The sequence below is a fragment of the Oncorhynchus nerka genome, unplaced genomic scaffold (genome assembly GCF_034236695.1).
Source record: "Oncorhynchus nerka isolate Pitt River unplaced genomic scaffold, Oner_Uvic_2.0 unplaced_scaffold_963, whole genome shotgun sequence".
Lineage (NCBI taxonomy): Eukaryota > Metazoa > Chordata > Actinopteri > Salmoniformes > Salmonidae > Oncorhynchus > Oncorhynchus nerka.
Genome location: NW_027040352.1, coordinates 152445 through 176697, shown reverse-complemented (window position 1 = coordinate 176697; position 24253 = coordinate 152445). Strand labels below are relative to the sequence as shown.

The 24253-nt window shown below is 48.3% G+C and overlaps 1 protein-coding gene across 3 annotated transcripts in view; it reads right to left on the bottom strand.

The window, feature by feature from the left end:
• Positions 1 to 7362: 7362 nt before the first annotated feature.
• The window catches only part of tbk1 (TANK-binding kinase 1), a 79768-nt gene continuing 62877 nt past the window's right edge, over positions 7363 to 24253 (bottom strand). For all 3 annotated transcript variants that reach the window (XM_065016583.1, XM_065016584.1, XM_065016585.1), the window contains 7 exons: positions 23311 to 23392; positions 22890 to 23008; positions 20192 to 20275; positions 16759 to 16860; positions 14299 to 14395; positions 12216 to 12319; positions 7363 to 7411 (listed from right to left, as the gene is read on the bottom strand). In XM_065016583.1, coding sequence (XP_064872655.1) covers positions 7363 to 7411; positions 12216 to 12319; positions 14299 to 14395; positions 16759 to 16860; positions 20192 to 20275; positions 22890 to 23008; positions 23311 to 23392 — 637 coding nt within the window. The remainder of the gene's footprint in view (positions 7412 to 12215; positions 12320 to 14298; positions 14396 to 16758; positions 16861 to 20191; positions 20276 to 22889; positions 23009 to 23310; positions 23393 to 24253) is intronic.

Sequence of the window (24253 nt, the reverse complement as noted above, 5' to 3'; positions counted from 1 at the left end):
CTGATGTGTGGTCCCTGATGTGTGGTCCCTACCACCTCTTATGAGGGTCAATGACCCTGATGTGTAGTCCCCACCACCTCTTATGAGGGTCTATGACCCTGATGTGTAGTCCCTACCACCTCTTATGAGGGTCTATGGCCCTGATGTGTAGTCCCCACCACCACACCTCTTATGAGGGTCTATGACCCTGATGTGTAGTCCCTACCACCTCTTATGAGGGTCTATGGCCCTGATGTGTAGTCCCCACCACCACACCTCTTATGAGGGTCTATGACCCTGATGTGTAGTCCCCACCACCTCTTATGAGGGTCTATGACCCTGATGTGTAGTCCCCACCACACCTCTTATGAGGGTCTATGACCCTGATGTGTAGTCCCCACCACCACACCTCTTATGAGGGTCTATGACCCTGATGTGTAGACCCTACCACCTCTTATGAGGGTCTATGACCCTGATGTGTAGTCCCCACCACCACACCTCTTATGAGGGTCTATGACCCTGATGTGTAGTCCCTAACACCACACCTCTTATGAGGGTCTATGGCCCTGATGTGTAGTCCCCACCACCACACCTCTTATGAGGGTCTATGACCCTGATGTGTAGTCCCTACCACCTCTTATGAGGGTCTATGACCCTGATGTGTAGTCCCTAACACCACACCTCTTATGAGGGTCTATGACCCTGATGTGTAGTCCCTACCACCTCTTATGAGGGTCTATGGCCCTGATGTGTAGTCCCCACCACCACACCTCTTATGAGGGTCTATGACCCTGATGTGTAGTCCCTACCACCTCTTATGAGGGTCTATGACCCTGATGTGTAGTCCCCACCACACCTCTTATGAGGGTCAATGACCCTGATGTGTAGTCCCCACCACACCTCTTATGAGGGTCAATGACCCTGATGTGTAGTCCCTACCACCTCTTATGAGGGTCTATGGCCCTGATGTGTAGTCCCCACCACCACACTCCATCTTATGAGGTCTATGACCCTGATGTGGTTTCCCATCACCAGACACTTCCCCAGGGCTCCAACAGATGGGGTTTCAACACTAAGAGATCAGAGCCTTTAGACAGTAGAAGGGAGAGATGGTTTGAGTCTGTGATTGAGCTCCAACACTAAGAGATCAGAGCCTTTAGACAGTAGAAGGGATAGATGGTTTGAGTCTGTGATTGAGCTCCAACACTAAGAGATCAGAGCCTTTATACAGTAGAAGGGCTCCAGAGATGGGGTTTCTCCATCACCTGTATTCATCTCTGTGTGATCCCAGCTCCAACAGATGGGGTTTCTCCATCACCTGTATTCATCTCTGTGTGATCCCAGCTCCAACAGATGGGGTTTCTCCATCACCTGTATTCATCTCTGTGTGATCCAGCTCCAACAGATGGGGTTTCTCCATCACCTGTATTCATCTCTGTGTGATCCAGCTCCAACAGATGGGGTTTCTCCATCACCTGTATTCATCTCTGTGTGATCCAGCTCCAACAGATGGGGTTTCTCCATCACCTGTATTCATCTCTGTGTGATCAGCGCTCCAACAGATGGGGTTTCTCCATCACCTGTATTCATCTCTGTGTGATGGCGCTCCAACAGATGGGGTTTCTCCATCATTCACCTGTATTCATCTCATCAGCACCATTAAGCCTGTTGGTTCATACAATCAAAACCCCGGGGGTGTCCTCGGATGGGGCCACAGTGTCTCCTGACCCCTCCTGTCTCAGCCTCCAGTATTTATGCTGCATTAGTTTATGTGTCGGGGGGCTAGGGTCAGTTTGTTATATCTGGAGTACTTCTCCTGTCCTATTCGGTGTCCTGTGTGAATCTAAGTGTGCGTTCTCTAATTTTCTCCTTCTCTCTTTCTTTCTTTCTCTCTCTCGGAGGACCTGAGCCCTAGGACCATGCCCCAGGACTACCTGACATGATGACTCCTTGCTGTCCCCAGTCCACCTGGCCGTGCTGCTGCTCCAGTTTCAACTGTTCTGCCTTATTATTATTCAACCATGCTGGTCATTTATGAACATTTGAACATCTTGGCCATGTTCTGTTATAATCTCTACCCGGCACAGCCAGAAGAGGACTGGCCACCCCACATAGCCTGGTTCCTCTCTAGGTTTCTTCCTAGGTTCCGGCCTTTCTAGGGAGTTTTTCCTAGCCACCGTGCTTCTACACCTGCATTGCTTGCTGTTTGGGGTTTTAGGCTGGGTTTCTGTACAGCACTTTGAGATATCAGCTGATGTATGAAGGGCTATATAAATACATTTGATTTGAGCCAATCAGAGAGGAAACTCTGAGCCTGTGAGCCAATCAGAGAGGAAACTCTGAGCCTGTGAGCCAATCAGAGAGGAAACTCACTTCATTTGTTCAAACAAAAGACAGTAATCATTTTGGGTTATTTCAAATAAGAAATCATATTTAAGGACAGTAGGATTTTATTTTAAAAGAGCAATAACTATAATCTGAGCCTGTGAGCCATTTTAATATTTATAACAGATGGGCAACAGAGATGATGATGAATATAACCCTGTTAACACAACAGGAAGTAAAATATAACCCTGTTAACACAACAGGAAGTAAAATATAACCCTGTTAACACAACAGGAAGTAAAATAATACCCTGTTAACACAACAGGAAGTAAAAAAGATCTGCAGACTAAATTAAACTAAAGGCAACAACAGAGAGCACATCCCAAATGACCCCTTATTCTCCTTCATAGTGCACTATAGCAACACAGAGGGCACATCCCAAATGACCCCTTATTCTCCTTCATAGTGCACTACAGCAACACAGAGGGCACATCCCAAATGACCCCTTATTCTCCTTCATAGTGCACTATAGCAACACAGAGGGCACATCCCAAATGACCCCTTATTCTCCTTCATAGTGCACTACAGCAACACAGAGGGCACATCCCAAATGACCCCCCCTATTCCCTTCATAGTGCACTACAGCAACACAGAGGGCACATCCCAAATGACCCCTTATCCCCCTCTGGGCTCTGGTCAGAAGTAGTGCACTATGGGTAGAGCACGAGAAAGGAAAATAGGGAGGCATTTTGGGACAGTGTAGTAGTAAGAACTACTAACTGGTAATACAATGTTGATTCCTGAAGGACATTTCCCCTCTTTAGTCTCTAACAGAAGAAGCATGTACATACACAGGAATTATATACCACTGGCTGGATGAGGGAATATTCTCCTTTCTCTGTATCGTCTAGACTGGTGGGGTCAGGTAGGGGTCAGGGGTCTAGACTGTAGACTGGTGGGGTCAGGTAGGGGTCAGGGGTCTAGACTGTAGACTGGTGGGGTCAGGGGTCTAGACTGTAGACTGGTGGGGTCAGGTAGGGGTCAGGGGTCTAGACTGTAGACTGGTGGGGTCAGGTAGGGGTCAGGGGTCTAGACTGTAGACTGGTGGGGTCAGGTAGGGGTCAGGGGTCTAGACTGTAGACTGGTGGGGTCAGGTAGGGGTCAGGGGTCTAGACTGTAGACTGGTGGGGTCAGGTAGGGGTCAGGGGTCTAGACTGTAGACTGGTGGGGTCAGGTAGGGGTCAGCGTCGAGACTGTAGACTGGTGGGGTCAGGTAGGGGTCAGCGTTGAGACTGTAGACTGGTGGGGTCAGGGGTCTAGACTGTAGACTGGTGGGGTCAGGTAGGGGTGAGGGTTCTAGTCTGTAGACTGGTGGGGTCAGGTAGGGGTCAGGGGTCTAGACTGTAGACTGGTGGGGTCAGGTTGGGGTCAGAGGTCTAGACTGTAGACTGGTGGGGTCAGGGGTCTAGACTGTAGACTGGTGGGGTCAGGTAGGGGGTCAGCGTTCGAGACTGTAGACTGGTGAGGTCAGGTAGGGGTCTAGACTGTAGACTGGTGGGGTCAGGTAGGGGTCTGCGTCGAGACTGTAGACTGGTGGGGTCAGGTAGGGGTCAGTGTCGAGACTATAGACTGGTGGGGTCAGGTTAGGGGTCAGGGGTCAAGACTGTAGACTGGTGGGGTCAGTTAGGGGGTCAGGGAATAGATAGTGGATTGAGGTGGGGTCAGGTAGGGGTCAGGGTCGAGACTGTAGACTGGTAGGGGTCAGGGGCTGAGACTGTAGACTGGTAGGGGTCAGGGTCAAGACTGTAGACTGGTGGGGTCAGTTAGGGGTCAGGGAATAAATAGTGGATTGAGGTGGGGGTCAGGTAGGGGTCAGGGTCGAGACTGTAGACTGGTGGGGTCAGGGAAGGGAATTGCACTCCAAAATCTAAACGTGTTAGTTTTCTTCCAAACCTAAAAATAGTTTCTTCTGATGTGATTTAAACATTGACATGGACTCAGAACATGCCGTTTTGAGATTAAAACTAAACACATCAACTGAGAAAACAGAAAAATTTGGGAGAAAAAAACAGCTCAGATTTGATAGGGCCTCCTTTAGTGTTTATCAACCATTGTTTTACCAGGTATATCGACAGAAAACAGTGTCTCTTGTACACTAAGGACCCGGGAAGAGTTGCAAACAACGGGTCTATTTGAAGGAGCTCTCATGCTTGAAAGGTTTGGAGACCCTGGTCTAGAAAGTGGATTGAGGTGGGGATTTAGGGTGGGTGAGTCGAGGGTGAGGGTGGGTTGAGAGTCAGGGGTGAGGGTTTAGGGTGGGTTGAGAGTCAGGGGAGGTTGGGTGAGGGTTTAGGGTGGGTGAGTCGAGGGGTGAGGGTTTAGGGTGGGTGAGTCGAGGTGAGGGTTTAGGGTATGGTGGTTGGGTAAGGGTTTAAGGTGGGAGAGTTGGGGGAGGGTTTAAGGTGGGGAGAGTTGGGGGAGGGTTTAAGGTGGGTATGGAGGTTGGGTGAAGGTGTAGGGTGGGTATGGAGGTTGGGTGAAGGTGTAGGGTGGGTATGGAGGTTGGGTGAGGGTTTAAGGTGGGTAGGAGGTTGGGTAAGGGTTTAAGGTGGGGGAGAGTTGGGGGAGGGTTTAAGGTGGGTGGAGGTTGGGTGAAGGTGTAGGGGTGGGTATGGAGGTTGGGTGAAGGTGGAGGGTGGATAGGGAGGTTGGGTGAAGGTGGAGGGTGGATAGGGAGGTTGGGTGAGGGCTTAAGGTGGGTGAGGGTTTAGGGTGGATAGGAGGTTGGGTGAGGTTTAAGGTGGGTGAGGGTTTAGGGTGGATAGGAGGTTGGGTGAGGGTTTAAGGTGGGGGAGTTGGGGGAGGGTTTAGGGTGGGTATGGAGGTTGGGTAAGGTTTAGGGTGGGTATGGAGGTTGGGTGAAGGTGGAGGGTGGATAGGAGGTTGGGTGAGGGTTTAAGGTGGGTGAGGGTTTAGGGTGGATAGGGAGGTTGGGTGAGGGTTTAAGGTGGGTGAGGGTTTAGGGTGGATAGGGAGGTTGGGTGAGGGTTTAAGGTGGGTATGGAGGTTGGGTAAGGGTTTAAGGTGGGGGAGAGTTGGGGGGGAGGGTTTAAGGTGGGTATGGAGGTTGGGTGAAGGTTTAGGGTGGGTATGGAGGTTGGGTAAGGGTTTAAGGTGGGGGAGAGTTGGGGGAGGGTTTAGGGTGGGTATGGAGGTTGGGTAAGGGTTTAGGGTGGGTATGGAGGTTGGGTAAGGGTTTAAGGTGGGGGAGGGTTTAAGGTGGGTATGGAGGTTGGGTGAAGGTTTAGGGTGGGTATGGAGGTTGGGTGAAGGTGGAGGGTGGATAGGGAGGTTGGGTGAGGGTTTAAGGTGGGTGAGGGTTTAGGGTGGGTAGGAGGTTGGGTGAGGGCTTTAAGGTGGGTGAGAGTCGGGGGGAGGGTTTAGGTGGGTATGGAGGGTGGGTGAAGGTGTAGGGTGGGTATGGAGGGTGGGTGAAGGTGGGAGGGTGGGTGAAGGTTTAGGGTGGGTATGGAGGTTGGGTGAAGGTGTAGGGTGTAGCGAGGGGCCACATGGTCTCAGATACGGTCCACACTTCTCATTCCTCCATCCAATGTCAAAGAGCCAAACCTGGAAAACAGCAACATCAGACAATATTATATCAATAGAGAGTGCATGGGCATAAATAGAAGCTGATCTAACAGGAAGGACCAAACAGCTGATCTAACAGGAAGGACCAAACAGCTGATCTAACAGGAAGGACCAAACAGGAAGGACCAAACAGCTGATCTAACAGGAAGGACCAAACAGCTGATCTAACAGGAAGGACCAAACAGCTGATCTAACAGGAAGGACCAGACAGCTGATCTAACAGGAAGGACCAGACAGCTGATCTGACAGGAAGGACCAAACAGCTGATCTGATCTAACAGGAAGGACCAAACAGGAAGGACCAAACAGCTGATCTAACAGGAAGGACCAAACAGCTGATCTAACAGGAAGGACCAGACAGCTGATCTAACAGGAAGGACCAAACCGCTGATCTGATCTAACAGGAAGGACCAAACAGCTGATCTAACAGGAAGGACCAAACAGCTGATCTAACAGGAAGGACCAAACAGCTGATCTGATCTAACAGGAAGGACCAAACAGCTGATCTGATCTAACAGGAAGGACCAGACAGCTGATCTGATCTAACAGGAAGGACCAAACAGCTGATCTAACAGGAAGGACCAAACAGCTGATCTAACAGGAAGGACCAAACAGCTGATCTAACAGGAAGGACCAAACAGCTGATCTAACAGGAAGGACCAAACAGCTGATCTGATCTAACAGGAAGGACCAAACAGGAAGGACCAAACAGGAAGGACCAAACAGGAAGGACCAAACAGGAAGGACCAAACAGCTGATCTAACAGGAAGGACCAAACAGGAAGGACCAAACAGCTGATCTAACAGGAAGGGACCAAACAGGAAGGACCAAACAGCTGATCTGACAGGAAGGACCAAACAGCTGATCTGACAGGAAGGACCAAACAGCTGATCTAACAGGAAGGACCAAACAGCTGATCTGACAGGAAGGACCAAACAGCTGATCTAACAGGAAGGACCAAACAGGAAGGACCAAACAGCTGATCTAACAGGAAGGACCAAACAGGAAGGACCAAACAGCTGATCTGACAGGAAGGACCAAACAGCTGATCTAACAGGAAGGACCAAACAGCTAATCTAACAGGAAGGACCAAACAGGAAGGACCAAACAGGAAGGACCAAACAGCTGATCTAACAGGAAGGACCAAACAGGAAGGACCAAACAGCTGATCTAACAGGAAGGACCAAACAGCTGATCTGATCTAACAGGAAGGACCAAACAGGAAGGACCAAACAGCTGATCTAACAGGAAGGACCAAACAGCTGATCTAACAGGAAGGGGGCCTTCATATGTCTTATCAGGGTTATTGACCATGTTTTGAATTGCTGGTCTCGGTCTGTTATAACATACGGCCATCACAGGAGCTCTGTGTAGCCAGACAAGTCCCCACCTCTCCAGGAAGTGGTTGTTCTCAACTCCTTAACTCACTGGTCTCCATCTCTTCCTTCAGCTTCTTCATCCTGGGAATCACAGAAAGGATAGAGTTAACACTGGACACTCACTGGTTAACACTGGACACTCACTGGTTAACACTGGACACTCACTGGTTAACACTGGACACTCACTGGTTAACACTGGACACTCACTGAGATGGTGGGAATATTGTCCCACTGGTTAACACTGGACACTCACTGATTAACACTGGACACTCACTGGTTAACACTGGACACTCACTGGTTACTCACTGGTTAACACTGGACACTCACTGGTTAACACTGGACACTCACTGGTTAACACTGGACACTCACTGGTTAACACTGGACACTCACTGGTTAACACTGGACACTCACTAGTTAACACTGGACACTCACTGGTTAACACTGGACACTCACTGAGAAGGTGGAATATCGTCCTACTGGTTAACACTGGACACTCACTGGTTAACACTGGACACTCACTGGTTAACACTGGACACTCACTGAGAAGGTGGAATATTGTCCTACTGGTTAACACTGGACACTCACTGGTTAACACTGGACACTCACTGGTTAACACTGGACACTGAGAAGGTGGAATATCGTCCTACTGGTTAACACTGGACACTCACTGGTTAACACTGGACACTCACTGGTTAACACTGGACACTCACTGAGAAGGTGGAATATTGTCCTACTGGTTAACACTGGACACTCACTGGTTAACACTGGACACTCACTGGTTAACACTGGACACTGAGAAGGTGGAATATCGTCCTACTGGTTAACACTGGACACTCACTGGTTAACACTGGACACTCACTGGTTAACACTGGACACTCACTGGTTAACACTGGACACTCACTGGTTAACACTGGACACTCACTAGTTAACACTGGACACTCACTGGTTAACACTGGACACTCACTGGTTAACACTGGACACTCACTGGTTAACACTGGACACTCACTAGTTAACACTGGACACTCACTGGTTAACACTGGACACTCACTGGTTAACACTGGACACTCACTGGTTAACACTGGACACTGAGAAGGTGGAATATTGTCCTACTGGTTAACACTGGACACTCACTAGTTAACACTGGACACTCACTGGTTAACACTGGACACTCACTGGTTAACACTGGACACTCACTGGTTAACACTGGACACTCACTGGTTAACACTGGACACTCACTGGTTAACACTGGACACTCACTGGTTAACACTGGACACTCACTGGTTAACACTGGACACTCACTAGTTAACACTGGACACTCACTGGTTAACACTGGACACTCACTGGTTAACACTGGACACTCACTAGTTAACACTGGACACTCACTGGTTAACACTGGACACTCACTGGTTAACACTGGACACTGAGAAGGTGGAATATTGTCCTACTGGTTAACACTGGACACTCACTAGTTAACACTGGACACTCACTGGTTAACACTGGACACTCACTGGTTAACACTGGACACTCACTGGTTAACACTGGACACTCACTGGTTAACACTGGACACTCACTGAGAAGGTGGAATATCGTCCTACTGGTTAACACTGGACACTGAGAAGGTGGAATATCGTTCTATTGGTTAACACTGGACACTCACTGGTTAACACTGGACACTCACTGGTTAACACTGGACACTCACTGAGAAGGTGGAATATTGTCCCACTGGTTAACACTGGACACTCACTGGTTAACACTGGACACTCACTGGTTAACACTGGACACTCACTGGTTAACACTGGAAACTCACTGGTTAACACTGGACACTCACTGAGAAGGTGGAATATCGTCCTACTGGTTAACACTGGACACTCACTGGTTAACACTGGACACTCACTGGTTAACACTGGACACTCACTGGTTAACACTGGACACTCACTAGTTAACACTGGACACTCACTGGTTAACACTGGACACTCACTGGTTAACACTGGACACTCACTGGTTAACACTGGACACTGAGAAGGTGGAATATCGTCCTACTGGTTAACACTGGACACTCACTGGTTAACACTGGACACTCACTGGTTAACACTGGACACTCACTGGTTAACACTGGACACTCACTGGTTAACACTGGACACTCACTGAGATGGTGGAATATTGTCCCACTGGTTAACACTGGACACTCACTGATTAACACTGGACACTCACTGGTTAACACTGGACACTCACTGGTTACTCACTGGTTAACACTGGACACTCACTGGTTAACACTGGACACTCACTGGTTAACACTGGACACTCACTGGTTAACACTGGACACTCACTAGTTAACACTGGACACTCACTGGTTAACACTGGACACTCACTGAGAAGGTGGAATATCGTCCTACTGGTTAACACTGGACACTCACTGGTTAACACTGGACACTCACTGGTTAACACTGGACACTGAGGAAGGTTAACACTGGACACTATGGAATATCGTCCTACTGGTTAACACTGGACACTCACTGGTTAACACTGGACACTCACTGGTTAACACTGGACACTCACTGAGAAGGTGGAATATTGTCCTACTGGTTAACACTGGACACTCACTGGTTAACACTGGACACTCACTGGTTAACACTGGACACTGAGAAGGTGGAATATCGTCCTACTGGTTAACACTGGACACTCACTGGTTAACACTGGACACTCACTGGTTAACACTGGACACTCACTGGTTAACACTGGACACTCACTGGTTAACACTGGACACTCACTGGTTAACACTGGACACTCACTGGTTAACACTGGACACTCACTGGTTAACACTGGACACTCACTGGTTAACACTGGACACTCACTGGTTAACACTGGACACTGAGAAGGTGGAATATTGTCCTACTGGTTAACACTGGACACTCACTAGTTAACACTGGACACTGAGAAGGTGGAATATTGTCCTCACTGGTTAACACTGGACACTCACTGGTTAACACTGGACACTCACTGGTTAACACTGACACTCACTGGTTAACACTGACACTCACTGGTTAACACTGGACACTCACTGGTTAACACTGGACACTCACTGGTTAACACTGGACACTCACTGGTTAACACTGGACACTCACTGGTTAACACTGGACACTCACTGGTTAACACTGGACACTGAGAAGGTGGAATATTGTCCTACTGGTTAACACTGGACACTCACTAGTTAACACTGGACACTCACTGGTTAACACTGGACACTCACTGGTTAACACTGACACTCACTGGTTAACACTGGACACTCACTGGTTAACACTGGACACTCACTGAGAAGGTGGAATATCGTCCTACTGGTTAACACTGGACACTGAGAAAGGTGGAATATCGCACTGACTCTATTGGTTAACACTGGACACTCACTGGTTAACACTGGACACTCACTGGTTAACACTGGACACTCACTGAGAAGGTGGAATATTGTCCCACTGGTTAACACTGGACACTCACTGGTTAACACTGGACACTCACTGGTTAACACTGGAAACTCACTGGTTAACACTGGAAACTCACTGGTTAACACTGGACACTCACTGAGAAGGTGGAATATCGTCCTACTGGTTAACACTGGACACTCACTGGTTAACACTGGACACTCACTGGTTAACACTGGACACTCACTAGTTAACACTGGACACTCACTGGTTAACACTGGACACTCACTGGTTAACACTGGACACTCACTGGTTAACACTGGACACTCACTGGTTAACACTGGACACTGAGAAGGTGGAATATCGTCCTACTGGTTAACACTGACACTCACTGGTTAACACTGGACACTCACCGAGGAAGGTGGAATATCGTCCTACTGGTTAACACTGGACACTCACTGGTTAACACTGGACACTCACTGGTTAACACTGGACACTCACTGGTTAACATTGACACTCACTGGTTAACACTGGACACTCACTGGTTAACACTGACACTCACTGGTTAACACTGGACACTCACTGAGAAGGTGGAATACTGTCCTACTGGTTAACACTGGACACTCACTGGTTAACACTGGACACTCACTGGTTAACACTGACACACTGAGAAGGTGTAATATCGTCCTACTGGTTAACACTGAACACTCACTGGTTAACACTGGACACTCACTGGTTAACACTGGACACTCACTGGTTAACACTGGACACTCACTAGTTAACACTGACACTCACTGGTTAACACTGGACACTCACTGGTTAACACTGGACACTCACTGGTTAACACTGGACACTCACTGGTTAACACTGGACACTCACTAGTTAACACTGGACACTCACTGGTTAACACTGGACACTCACTGGTTAACACTGGACACTCACTAGTTAACACTGGACACTCACTGGTTAACACTGGACACTCACTGGTTAACACTGGACACTCACTGGTTAACACTGGACACTCACTGGTTAACACTGGACACTCACTGAGAAGGTGGAATATTGTCCCACTGGTTAACACTGGACACTCACTGGTTAACACTGGACACTCACTGGTTAACACTGGACACTCACTGGTTAACACTGGACACTGAGAAGGTGGAATATCGTCCTACTGGTTATAGATCATCCCTCAAGTCAACAAACATGTCCTCAGATGTAAGACTTACCCAGGGTCAGGGGTTAAGGGTTAGAGGTCAGGAACAGTAACTCACCCCAGGGTCATCTCTACCAGGGTGATCTGGCTGAGGTAAGGTCAGAGACAGTAACTCACCCCAGGGTCATCTCTACCAAGGTGATCTGGCTGAGGTAAGGTCAGGGACAGTAACTCACCCCAGGGTCATCTCTACCAAGGTGCTCTGGCTGAGGTAAGGTTAGGGGTTAAGGGTTAGGGGTCAGGAACAGTAACTCACCCCAGGGTCATCTCTACCAAGGTGCTCTGGCTGAGGTAGGCTTGAGGCTTCACCATACCACTGGATGCCAGAGGTAGCACCTTACCAGGTAACTGCTCCTGTAGCTACAACACACAAACATGGATATTAACTGAAAACCATCTTTTAAGGGAGAATAGCCATTGGTCTGAAGCCGAAAAATAAATGCATGCACCACAATGTCTACTCCCCCCCATGCAGAGCGGTCATCAAGACAAAACGTGGCTACTTTGAAGAATCTCAAATATATTTTGATTTGTTTATCACTTTTCTGGTTACGACATGATTCCATAATGTGTTATTTCATAGTTTTGATGTCTTCACTATTATTCTACAATGTAGAACATCGAGAAAACCCCTTGAATGAGGAGGTGTGTCCAAACGTTGACTGGTACTCTTCTGCTTCTGTTACGCAGAACCGAGTTGTTGGTCCTGGTTTTATAACTCTGAAACCATGTTAGCATGGTCAGAAATGCTACTAAACGGTAGCTGTTGGTCCTGGTTTTATAACTCTGAAACCATGTTAGCATGGTCAGAAATGCTACTAAACGGTAGCTGTTGGTCCTGGTTTTATAACTGTGAAACCATGTTAGCATGGTCAGAAATGCTACTAAACGGTAGCTGTTGGTCCTGGTTTTATAACTCTGAAACCATGTTAGCATGGTCAGAAATGCTACTAAACGGTAGCTGTTGGTCCTGGTTTTATAACTCTGAAACCATGTTAGCATGGTCAGAAATGCTACTAAACGGTAGCTGTTGGTCCTGGTTTTATAACTGTGAAACCATGTTAGCATGGTCAGAAATGCTACTAAACGGTAGCTGTTGGTCCTGGTTTTATAACTCTGAAACCATGTTAGCATGGTCAGAAATGCTACTAAACGGTAGCTGTTGGTCCTGGTTTTATAACTCTGAAACCATGTTAGCATGGTCAGAAATGCTACTAAACGGTAGCTGTTGGTCCTGGTTTTATAACTGTGAAACCATGTTAGCATGGTCAGAAATGCTACTAAACGGTAGTTGATCTTCAATCAATCCGTACTATAGTCACACCAGTCTATAATTAAGGGAATCCAAACCTGCTCCCACAGACTAACATAAAACACCGGGCCATCTCTCCCTCATCCCCTCCTCTCTCTTCCCTCTCCCTCATCCCCTCCTCTCTCTTCCCTCTCCCTCATCCCCTCCTCTCTCTTCCCTCTCCCTCCCCCTGCACCATCCCTCAACTTAGTGGAGGAACATAAAACACCGGGCCATCTCTCCCTCATCCCCTCCTCTCTCTTCTCTCTCCCTCATCCCCTCCTCTCGCTTCCCTCTCCCTCATCCCCTCCTCTCTCTTCCCTCTCCCTCATCCCCTCCTCTCGCTTCCCTCTCCCTCATCCCCTCCTCCCTCATCCCCTCCTCTCTCTTCCCTCTCCCTCATCCCCTCCTCTCTCTTCCCTCTCCCTCATCCTCCTCTCCTCTTCCCTCTCCCTCCCCTGCACCATCCCTCAACTTAGTGGAGGAACATAAAACACCGGGCCATCTCTCCCTCATCCCCCTCCTCTCTTCTCTCTCTCCTCATCCCCTCCTCTCGCTTCCCTCCCTCATCCCCTCCTCTCTCTTCCCTCTCCTCATCCCCTCCTCTCGCTTCCCTCTCCTCATCCCCTCCTCCCATCCCCTCCTCTCTCTTCCCTCTCCTCATCCCCTCCTCTCTTCCTCTCCCTCATCCCCTCCTCTCTCTTCCCTCCCCCTCATCCCTCCTCTCTCTTCCCTCCCCCTCATCCCCTCCTCTCTTCCCTCCTCATCCCCTCCTCTCTCATCCCCTCCTCTCTCTTCCCTCTCTCATCCCCTCCTCTCTCTTCCCTCCCCCTCATCCCCTCTCTCTTCCCTCTCCCTCATCCCTCCTCTCTCTTCCCTCTCCCATCACCTCCCCCTCATCCCCTCCTCCCTCATCCCCTCCTCTCTCTTCCATCCCCCTCATCCCCTCCTCTCCCATCCCTCAACTTAGTGGAGGAAACCTCCTGTTTACTTCAGTGTTTAGTAAGTGTGTGTGTGTGTGTGTGTGTTTGTGTGTGTGTGTTCAGACCTTAATAACTCTATCCATCACCATGGAAACTTCTTTCTCCACGCTGTTGAATTGGCTGGTTAGACCAATCAGCTGCTTCCTCACATGATGCACCTTCCTGTACAGGGGAGATAAACACACTATTGATACACCGCGAGCACACACACACACACCTTCCATACATACACACACACACAGTCAGACACACAGGGTTGCTTAGCAGCAGGGAGGTAGTTATCAGAACAGTCAGACACATACAGGGTTGCTTAACAGCAGGGAGTTAGTTATCAGAACAGTTAGACATACAGGGTTGCTTAGCAGCAGGGAGTTAGTTATCAGAACAGTCAGACACATACAGGGTTGCTTAGCAGCAGGGAGTTAGTTATCAGAACAGTCAGACATACAGGGTTGCTTAGCAGCAGGGAGTTAGTTATCAGAACAGTCAGACACATACAGGGTTGCTTAGCAGCAGGGAGTTAGTTATCAGAACAGTCAGACATACACGGTTGCTTAGCAGCAGGGAGTTAGTTATCAGAACAGTTAGACATACAGGGTTGCTTAGCAGCAGGGAGGTAGTTATCAGAACAGTCAGACATACACAGTTGCTTAGCAGCAGGGAGTTATCAGAACAGTCAGACATACACGGTTGCTTAGCAGCAGGGAGTTCGTTATCAGAACAGTCAGACATACACGGTTGCTTAGCAGCAGGGAGGTAGTTATCAGAACAGTCAGACATACAGGGTTGCTTAGCAGCAGGGTGCTCATGTGATCTTTCCATTTCCAGCAGGCTGATACATTCCTTCATCTACAGAACACACTGACCTCATCTGATACCTTCCTTTACAAGACAGACTGACCTCATCTGATACCTTCCTTTACAAGACATACTGACCTCTTCTGATACCTTCCTTTACAAGACAGACTGACCTCATCTGATACCTTCCTTTACAAGACAGACTGACCTCATCTGATACCTTCCTTTACAAGACAGACTGACCTCATCTGATACCTTCCTTTACAAGACAGACTGACCTCATCTGATACCTTCCTTTACAAGACACACTGACCTCATCTGATACCTTCCTTTACAAGACACACTGACCTCATCTGATACCTTCCTTTACAATACACACTGACCTCATCTGATACCTTCCTTTACAAGACACACTGACCTCATCTGATACCTTCCTTTACAAGACACACTGACCTCATCTGATATCATCCTTTACAAGACAGACTGACCTCATCTGATACCTTCCTTCATCTACAGAACACACTGACCTCATCTGATACCTTCCTTTACAAGACAGACTGACCTCATCTGATACCTTCCTTTACAAGACAGACTGACCTCATCTGATACCTTCCTTAACAAGACAGACTGACCTCATCTGATATCATCCTTTACAAGACAGACTGACCTCATCTGATACCTTCCTTTACAAGACACATTGACCTCATCTGATACCTTCCTTCATCTACAGAACACACTGACCTCATCTGATACCTTCCTTTACAAGACAGACTGACCTCATCTGATACCTTCCTTTACAAGACACATTGACCTCATCTGATACCTTCCTTTACAAGACACATTGACCTCATCTGATACCTTCCTTTACAAGACAGACTGACCTCATCTGATACCTTCCTTTACAAGACACATTGACCTCATCTGATATCATCCTTTACAAGACAGACTGACCTCATCTGATACCTTCCTTTACAAGACACATTGACCTCATCTGATACCTTCCTTTACAAGACAGACTGACCTCATCTGATACCTTCCTTTACAAGACAGACTGACCTCATCTGATACCTTCCTTTACAAGACACATTGACCTCATCTGATATCATCCTTTACAAGACAGACTGACCTCATCTGATACCTTCCTTTACAAGACACATTGACCTCATCTGATACCTTCCTTTACAAGACAGACTGACCTCATCTGATACCTTCCTTTACAAGACACATTGACCTCATCTGATATCATCCTTTACAAGACAGACTGACCTCATCTGATACCTTCCTTTACAAGACAGACTGACCTCTTCTGATATCATCCTTTACAAGACAGACTGACCTCATCTGATATCATCCTTTACAAGACAGACTGACCTCATCTGATATCATCCTTTACAAGACAGACTGACCTCATCTGATATCATCCTTTACAAGACACATTGACCTCATCTGATACCTTCCTTTACAAGACAGACTGACCTCATCTGATACCTTCCTTTACAAGACAGACTGACCTCATCTGATACCTTCCTTTACAAGACAGACTGACCTCATCTGACACCTTCATCTACAGAACACACTGACCTCATCTGATATCATCCTTTACAAGACAGACTGACCTCATCTGATACCTTCATCTACAGAACACACTGACCTCATCTGATATCATCCTTCATCTACAGAACACACTGACCTCTTCTGATATCATCCTTCAATTACGGGACACTTACCTCATCCACTCCTCGCTCTTAGAGATGAAGAGGCGGTACTTCATGGCACACTCCTCTGTAAACAGAGACCTGGCCTTGGTGGCATGGAACACCAGCTTCTGTCTGTCAGAGGAGCATTATATTAGTACTATACTGTAACCAGAGACCTGGCCTTGGTGGCATGGAACACCAGCTTCTCTCTGTTAGTGGAGCATTATATTAGTACTATACTGTAACCAGAGACCTGGCCTTGGTGGCATGGAACACCAGCTTCTCTCTGTTAGTGGAGCATTATATTAGTACTATACTGTAACCAGAGACCTGGCCTTGGTGGCATGGAACACCAGCTTCTCTCTGTTAGTGGAGCATTATATTAGTACTATACTGTAACCAGAGACCTGGCCTTGGTGGCATGGAACACCAGCTTCTGTCTGCTAGAGGAGCATTATATTAGTACTATACTGTAACCAGAAGATATACACTGTCTGTGAAATTGGGGAATTGAGGATAGAGGAGGACTAATGTTGGGGTTGAGGATCAGATCTGTCATCATGGATAGAGGAGGACTAATGTTGGGGTTGAAGATCTGTCATCATGGATAGGGAGGACTAATGTTGGGGTTGAGGAGCAGATCTGTCATCATGGATAGAGGAGGACTAATGTTGGGGTTGAGGAGCAGATCTGTCATCATGGATAGAGGAGGACTAATGTTGGGGTTGAGGAGCAGATCTGTCATCATGGATAGAGGAGGACTAATGTTGGGGTTGAGGAGCAGATCTGTCATCATGGATAGAGGAGGACTAATGTTGGGGTTGAGGAGCAGATCTGTCATCATGGATAGAGGAGGACTAATGTTGGGGTTGAGGAGCAGATCTGTCATCATGGATAGAGGAGGACTAATGTTGGGGTTGAGGAGCAGATCTGTCATCATGGATAGAGGAGGACTAATGTTGGGGTTGAGATCAGATCTGTCATCATGGATAGAGGAGGACTAATGTTGGGGTTGAGGAGCAGATCTGTCATCATGGATAGAGGAGGACTAATGTTGGGGTTGAGGAGCAGATCTGTCATCATGGATAGAGGAGGGGGTTGAGGAGCAGATCTGTCATCATGGATCATGGGAATAAGACCTTATTTATTGAAAGGAGGAGCAGATCTGTCATCATGGATTCCTAGAGGAGGACTAATGTTGTCCTACAGTTGAGGAGCAGATCTGTCATCATGGATAGAGGAGGACTAATGTTGGGGATGGAGATCTGTCATCATGGATAGAGGACTAATGTTTTTAATTTTTTAATTTTACCTGAGGAGCAGATCTGTCATCATGGATAGAGGAGGACTAATGTTGGGGTTGAGGAGCAGATCTGTCATCATGGATCATCAGGTCACCAGAATAAGACCCTGGATATTTATTGAAAGGAGCATCAACCTCATCACTGTACATCTCCACCACCCTTATTCCTACAGTATATCTGTCCTATAGTGTATCTGTCCTACAGTATATCTGTCCTACAGTGTATCTGTAGCCTAATAAACTGCATGGTCACACGCCATTTAATCACGTGACTCCAAGTTGACTTCCATGTGATGGTTGTTATATCAGTGTGCATCTCCACCACCCTTATACCACGAGGTTTAGCACTCCAAGGTTACTTCCATGTTTTTAATTTTTAATTTTACCTTTATTTTACTAGGCAAGTCAGTTATAAGAACAAATTCTTATTTTCAATGACTGCCTAGGAACAGTGGGTTAACTGCCTGTTCAGGGGCAGAACGACAGATTTGTACCTTGTCAGCTCGGGGATTCGAACTTGCGCCCTTTCGGTTACTAGTCCAACGCTCTAAAAAGACCCCACCTTGCCGGGCGTATTTAGTATATATAACATTAAAAACATTACCGGCAAAATGTGGCCTGACATTCTGTCAGGACATGTTCCATCAGGCCTGTCAGGACATGTTTCCATCAGGCCTGTCGGGACATGTTTCCATCAGGCCTGACATTCCATCAGTCCTGTCGGACATGTTTCCATCAGGCCTGTCAGGACATGTTCTGACATGTTTCCATCAGGCCTGTCGGGACATGTTTCCATCAGGCCTGTCGGGACATGTTTCCATCAGGCCTGTCGGGACATGTTTCCATCAGGCCTGTCGGGACATGTTTCCATCAGGCCTGTCGGGACATGTCAGGACATGTTTCCATCAGGCCTGTCACATGTTTCCATCAGGCCTGTCGGGACATGTTTCCATCAGGCCTGTGTTTCCATCAGGCCTGTCAGGACATGTTTCCATCAGGCCTGTCAGGACATGTTTCCATCAGGCCTGTCAGGACATGTTTCCATCAGGCCTGTCGGGACATGTTCCATCAGGCCTGTCGGGACATGTTTCCATCAGGCCTGTCGGGACATGTTTCCATCAGGCCTGTCGGGACATGTTTCCATCAGGCCTGTCGGGACATGTTTCCATCAGGCCTGTCGGGACATGTTCTCTCCTGTCTCCATCAGGCCTGTCGGGACATGTTTCCATCAGGCCTGTCGGGACATGTTTCCATCAGGCCTGTCGGGACATGTTTCCATCAGGCCTGTCAGGACATGTTTCCATCAGGCCTGTCGGGACATGTCTCCATCAGGCCTGTCGGGACATGTCTCCATCAGGCCTGTCGGGACATGTTTCTATCAGGCCTGTCGGGACATGTCGGGACATCCATCAGGCCTGTCGGGACATGTTTCCATCAGGCCTGTCAGGACATGTTCCATCAGGCCTGTCCATGTGTCCATCAGGCCTGTCGGGACATGTTTCCATCAGGCCTGTCGGGACATGTTTCCATCAGGCCTGTCGGGACATGTTTCCATCAGGCCTGTCGGGACATGTTTCCATCAGGCCTGTCGGGACATGTGTCCATCAGGCCTGTCGGGACATGTTTCCATCAGGCCTGTCGGGACATGTTTCCAGGCCTGTCGGACATGTTTCCATCAGGCCTGTCAGGACATGTTTCCATCAGGCCTGTCAGGACATGTTTCCATCAGGCCTGTCAGGACATGTTTCCATCAGGCCTGTCAGGACATGTCTCCATCAGGCCTGTCAGGACATGTTTCCATCAGGCCTGTCAGGACATGTTTCCATCAGGCCTGTCAGGACATGTTTCCATCAGGCCTGTCAGGACATGTTTCCATCAGGCCTGGCCTCAGGACATGTTTCCATCAGGCCTGTCAGGACATTCCATCAGGCCTGTCAGGACATGTCTCCATCAGGCCTGTCAGGACATGTCTCCATCAGGCCTGTCAGGACATGTTCCATCAGGCCTGTCAGGACATGTTTCCATCAGGCCTGTCAGGACATGTTTCCATCAGGCCTGTCAGGACATGTTTCCAAGGCCTGTCCCCACATGTCAGGACATTTCAATCCCACATGTACTTTACTCACAAACCTGGTCAGGGGACAGAAAAGACGGACCTACTTGTCAAATTTGTTGTGTATTTGTTCCTTAAACTGGTGGTAGATGGCTGTAATGGAGTCCAGGAGAACCTTGATCCTTTCAACACTGAGACAGAGAGTCTCCAGTCAGCCTGTAATGGAGTCAGGAGAACCTTGATCCTTTTAAACTGGTGGAGAGGGAGTGTGAGATGGCTGTAATGGAGTCCAGGAGAAACACTGAGACAGATCCTTGTCAACACTGAGACAGACTGAGACAGAGAGAAACCACCAGTGTTAGATGGCTGTAATGGGAGAACCTTGTCCAGGAGAAAACCACCAGTGTGAGATGGCTGTAATGGAGTCCAGGAGAACCTTGATCCTTTCAACACTGAGACAGAGAGAGTGAATGGCTGTAATGGAGTCCAGGAGAACCTTGTTCTCTCAACACTGAGACAGAGAGAGAGATGGTTGATGGCTGTAATGGAGTCCAGGAGCCTGTGGAACTGAGACAGAGAGAAAAAACCACCAGTGTGAGATGGCTGTAATGGAGTCCAGGAGAACCTTGATTCTCTCAACACTGAGACAGAGCAAAAAATCAGTGTCCATGGCAGAGGAGAACCTATTGAGAGATATTCCACCAGTGTTAGATGGCTCAGACTCCTCTCAACACTGAGACAGAGAGGAAAAACCACCAGTGTTATGGCTGAATGGAGTCAGGAGAACCTTCACTGTAACACTGAGACAGAGAGGTGTTAGATGGCTGAACATTTAGTATCTCCACAGATATTGGATAGGTATGGAGAAACAGGTATACTGTGTGATCTCTGAAGTATACTGTAACCTGGTAACATTTAGTATCTCTCTAGGTTATGTGATCTCTGAAGTATACTGTAACCTGGTAACATTTAGTATCTCTCTAGGTTACGGTGTGATCTCTGAAGTATACTGTAACCTGGTAACATTTAGTATCTCTCTAGGTTACGGACATGTGATCCAAAACATGTGTTACCCTTTGGGAGCGATGTATCTCTCTCTAGGTTACAGATGTGAAAACATGTGTTACCCTTTGGGGACAGCGTGTTCTCAGGTCTAGGTTACGATATGAAAACATGTGTTACCCTGTGGGGCAGCGATGTACCCTGTCAGGACATGTTTCCATCTTTGGGGCAGCAATGTATCTCTCTAGGTTACGATATGAAAACATGTGTTACCCTTTGGGGCAGCGATGTATCTCTCAGGTTACGATATGAAAACATGTGTTACCCTTTGGGGCAGCGAGTATCTCTTTAGGTTACGATGTGAAAAGCATGTGTTACCCTTTGGGGGCAGCGTTATCAGAAAAGCACAACATTGATTTTCACAAGGACGATACATGTCTGTTTCACCACAGGATTTGAGCTCCACGGATAAATGATTGGACTATATTAGTGATTTAAATAGTTGACATGGCTCACAACTTCCTCCAGCTAAATGAACACGAGACCAACGTACTTATTGTTGGAGCCGAAGCACAGAGAATCTGGCTGTACATTTTAATTCACGGGCCAATAAATAATTTTACATTCTGAACTCAATTTCAAAAAACAGGCATTAGGAAGGTGAACTCATCCGTGCTTTGACTACAAACAGGCTTGACGACTGATGCTCTCCTGTCTGGTCTACCCATGGAAGACTACAGGCTTGACGACTGTGATGCTCTCCTGTCTGGTCTACCCAAGGAAGACTACAGGCTTGACGACCATGCTCTCCTGAAGACATTGTATGTTTTTCAGTTGACCAGAATGCTGCAGTGTGGGTACTGGCCATGATCATGTTGATCGATTTCGTGCGTTTCTGTCAGTGTAAAACTATCAAGGTCACAACTAAAACTTTTGCCGCTTTCGCCTCCGGCCACTAGCACGCCACTAGCACGCCACTAGCACATCACACCTCCACTAGCACATCACTAGCACGCCACTAGCACGCCACATGTGCCACTAGCCTTTGCCAGCACATCACTAGCACGCCACTAGCACCTCACTAGCGCACCTCCACACTAGCACATGCTCACTAGCACATCACCTCCACTAGCACATCACTAGCACGCCACTAACACGCCACTAGCACATCACTAGCACGCCACTAGCACATCACTAGCACGCACTCCACGCCGCTAGCACATCACTAGCACGCCACTAGCACATCACTAGCACGCACCTCCACTAGCACATCCACTAGCACGCCACTAGCACATCACTAGCACGCCACTAGCACATCACTAGCACGCTCCACAGCACCGCCACCACTAGCACCTCCACTAGCGCACCTCCACTAGCGCACCTCCACTAGCACAGCACACGCCACTAGCACATCACTAGCACATCACTAGCACGCCACTAGCACATCACTCACTACTAGCACGCCACTAGCACCGCCACTAGCAACGCCACTAGCAACGCCACTAGCAACGCCACTAGCACCGCCACTAGCAACGCCACTAGCAACGCCACTAGCACCGCCACTAGCACCGCCACTAGCGCGTCACTAGCGTGTCACTAGCACGCGCTAGCGTCGCGTGAATGTTCCCGGAAATAGAATGTAGCTAACTCGCGGCGATCCCAGTGACGTCCCAGAATAAGGCGACAATATTAAAATGACCAAAAGAGTTCGGTCGGCTTTGTGTTTTCATTTTTGCCATGGAACATTTTTTTTGGGGGGGGGTACTTGTATCGTCACAGCCCTAAAACACACTCGTTACTTACTTCCTGTCTTCAGGGTGTGTTCCAGCTTGAGTCCAGCTGTCCGTCAGAACACCACCTGACAGGAACTTACTCTTGATGTCCTGAACCGTCTGCTCCATGGGGACTATGGAGTTAGAGATCTGCACAGAGAGACAACCAATCAACAGCAGCCCTGGGGGAGGCTGAGAGACAACCAATCAACAGCAGCTCCAGAGATGGGAGGCTGACTGAGAAGATAATAGCCAGAGGCGGGGCCAGAGGGAACAGAGGCTGAGTGATAGGTTAAGGGGCGGGGCCAGAGGGAACAGAGGCTGAGTGATAGGTTAAGGGGCTGGGCCAGAGGGAACAGAGGATGAGTGATAGGTTAAGGGGCGGGGCCAGAGGGAACAGAGGATGAGTGATAGGTTAAGGGGCGGGGCCAGAGGGAACAGAAGGTACTTACAAGGACTATTTTCTTCCTCATGTCTGAGATCTCATCGTATTCTGACGACGACAACATATTGGCCTGCATTAACACCTCGTACCTGGGAGAGGAGACAACATATTGGCCTGCATTAACACCTCGTACCTGGGAGAGGAGACAACATATTGGCCTGCATTAACACCTCGTACCTGGGAGAGGAGACAACATATTGGCCTGCATTAACACCTCGTACCTGGGAGAGGAGACAACATATTGGCCTGCATTAACACCTCGTACCTGGGAGAGGAGACAACATATTGGCCTGCATTAACACCTCGTACCTGGGAGAGGAGACAACATATTGGCCTGCATTAACACCTCGTACCTGGGAGAGGAGAAAACAACATATTGGCCTGCATTAACACCTCGTACCTGGGAGAGGAGACAACATATTGGCCTGCATTAACACCTCGTACCTGGGAGAGGAGACAACATATTGGCCTGCATTAACACCTCGTACCTGGGAGAGGAGAAAACAACATATTGGCCTGCATTAACACCTCGTACCTGGGAGAGGAGACAACATATTGGCCTGCATTAACACCTCGTACCTGGGAGAGGAGACAACATATTGGCCTGCATTAACACCTCGTACCTGGGAGAGGAGACAACATATTGGCCTGCATTAACACCTCGTACCTGGGAGAGGAGACAACATATTGGCCTGCATTAACACCTCGTACCTGGGAGAGGAGACAACATATTGGCCTGCATTAACACCTCGTACCTGGGAGAGGAGACAACATATTGGCCTGCATTAACACCTCGTACCTGGGAGAGGAGAAAACAACATATTGGCCTGCATTAACACCTCGTACCTGGGAGAGGAGACAACATATTGGCCTGCATTAACACCTCGTACCTGGGAGAGGAGACAACATATTGGCCTGCATTAACACCTCGTACCTGGGAGAGGAGAAAA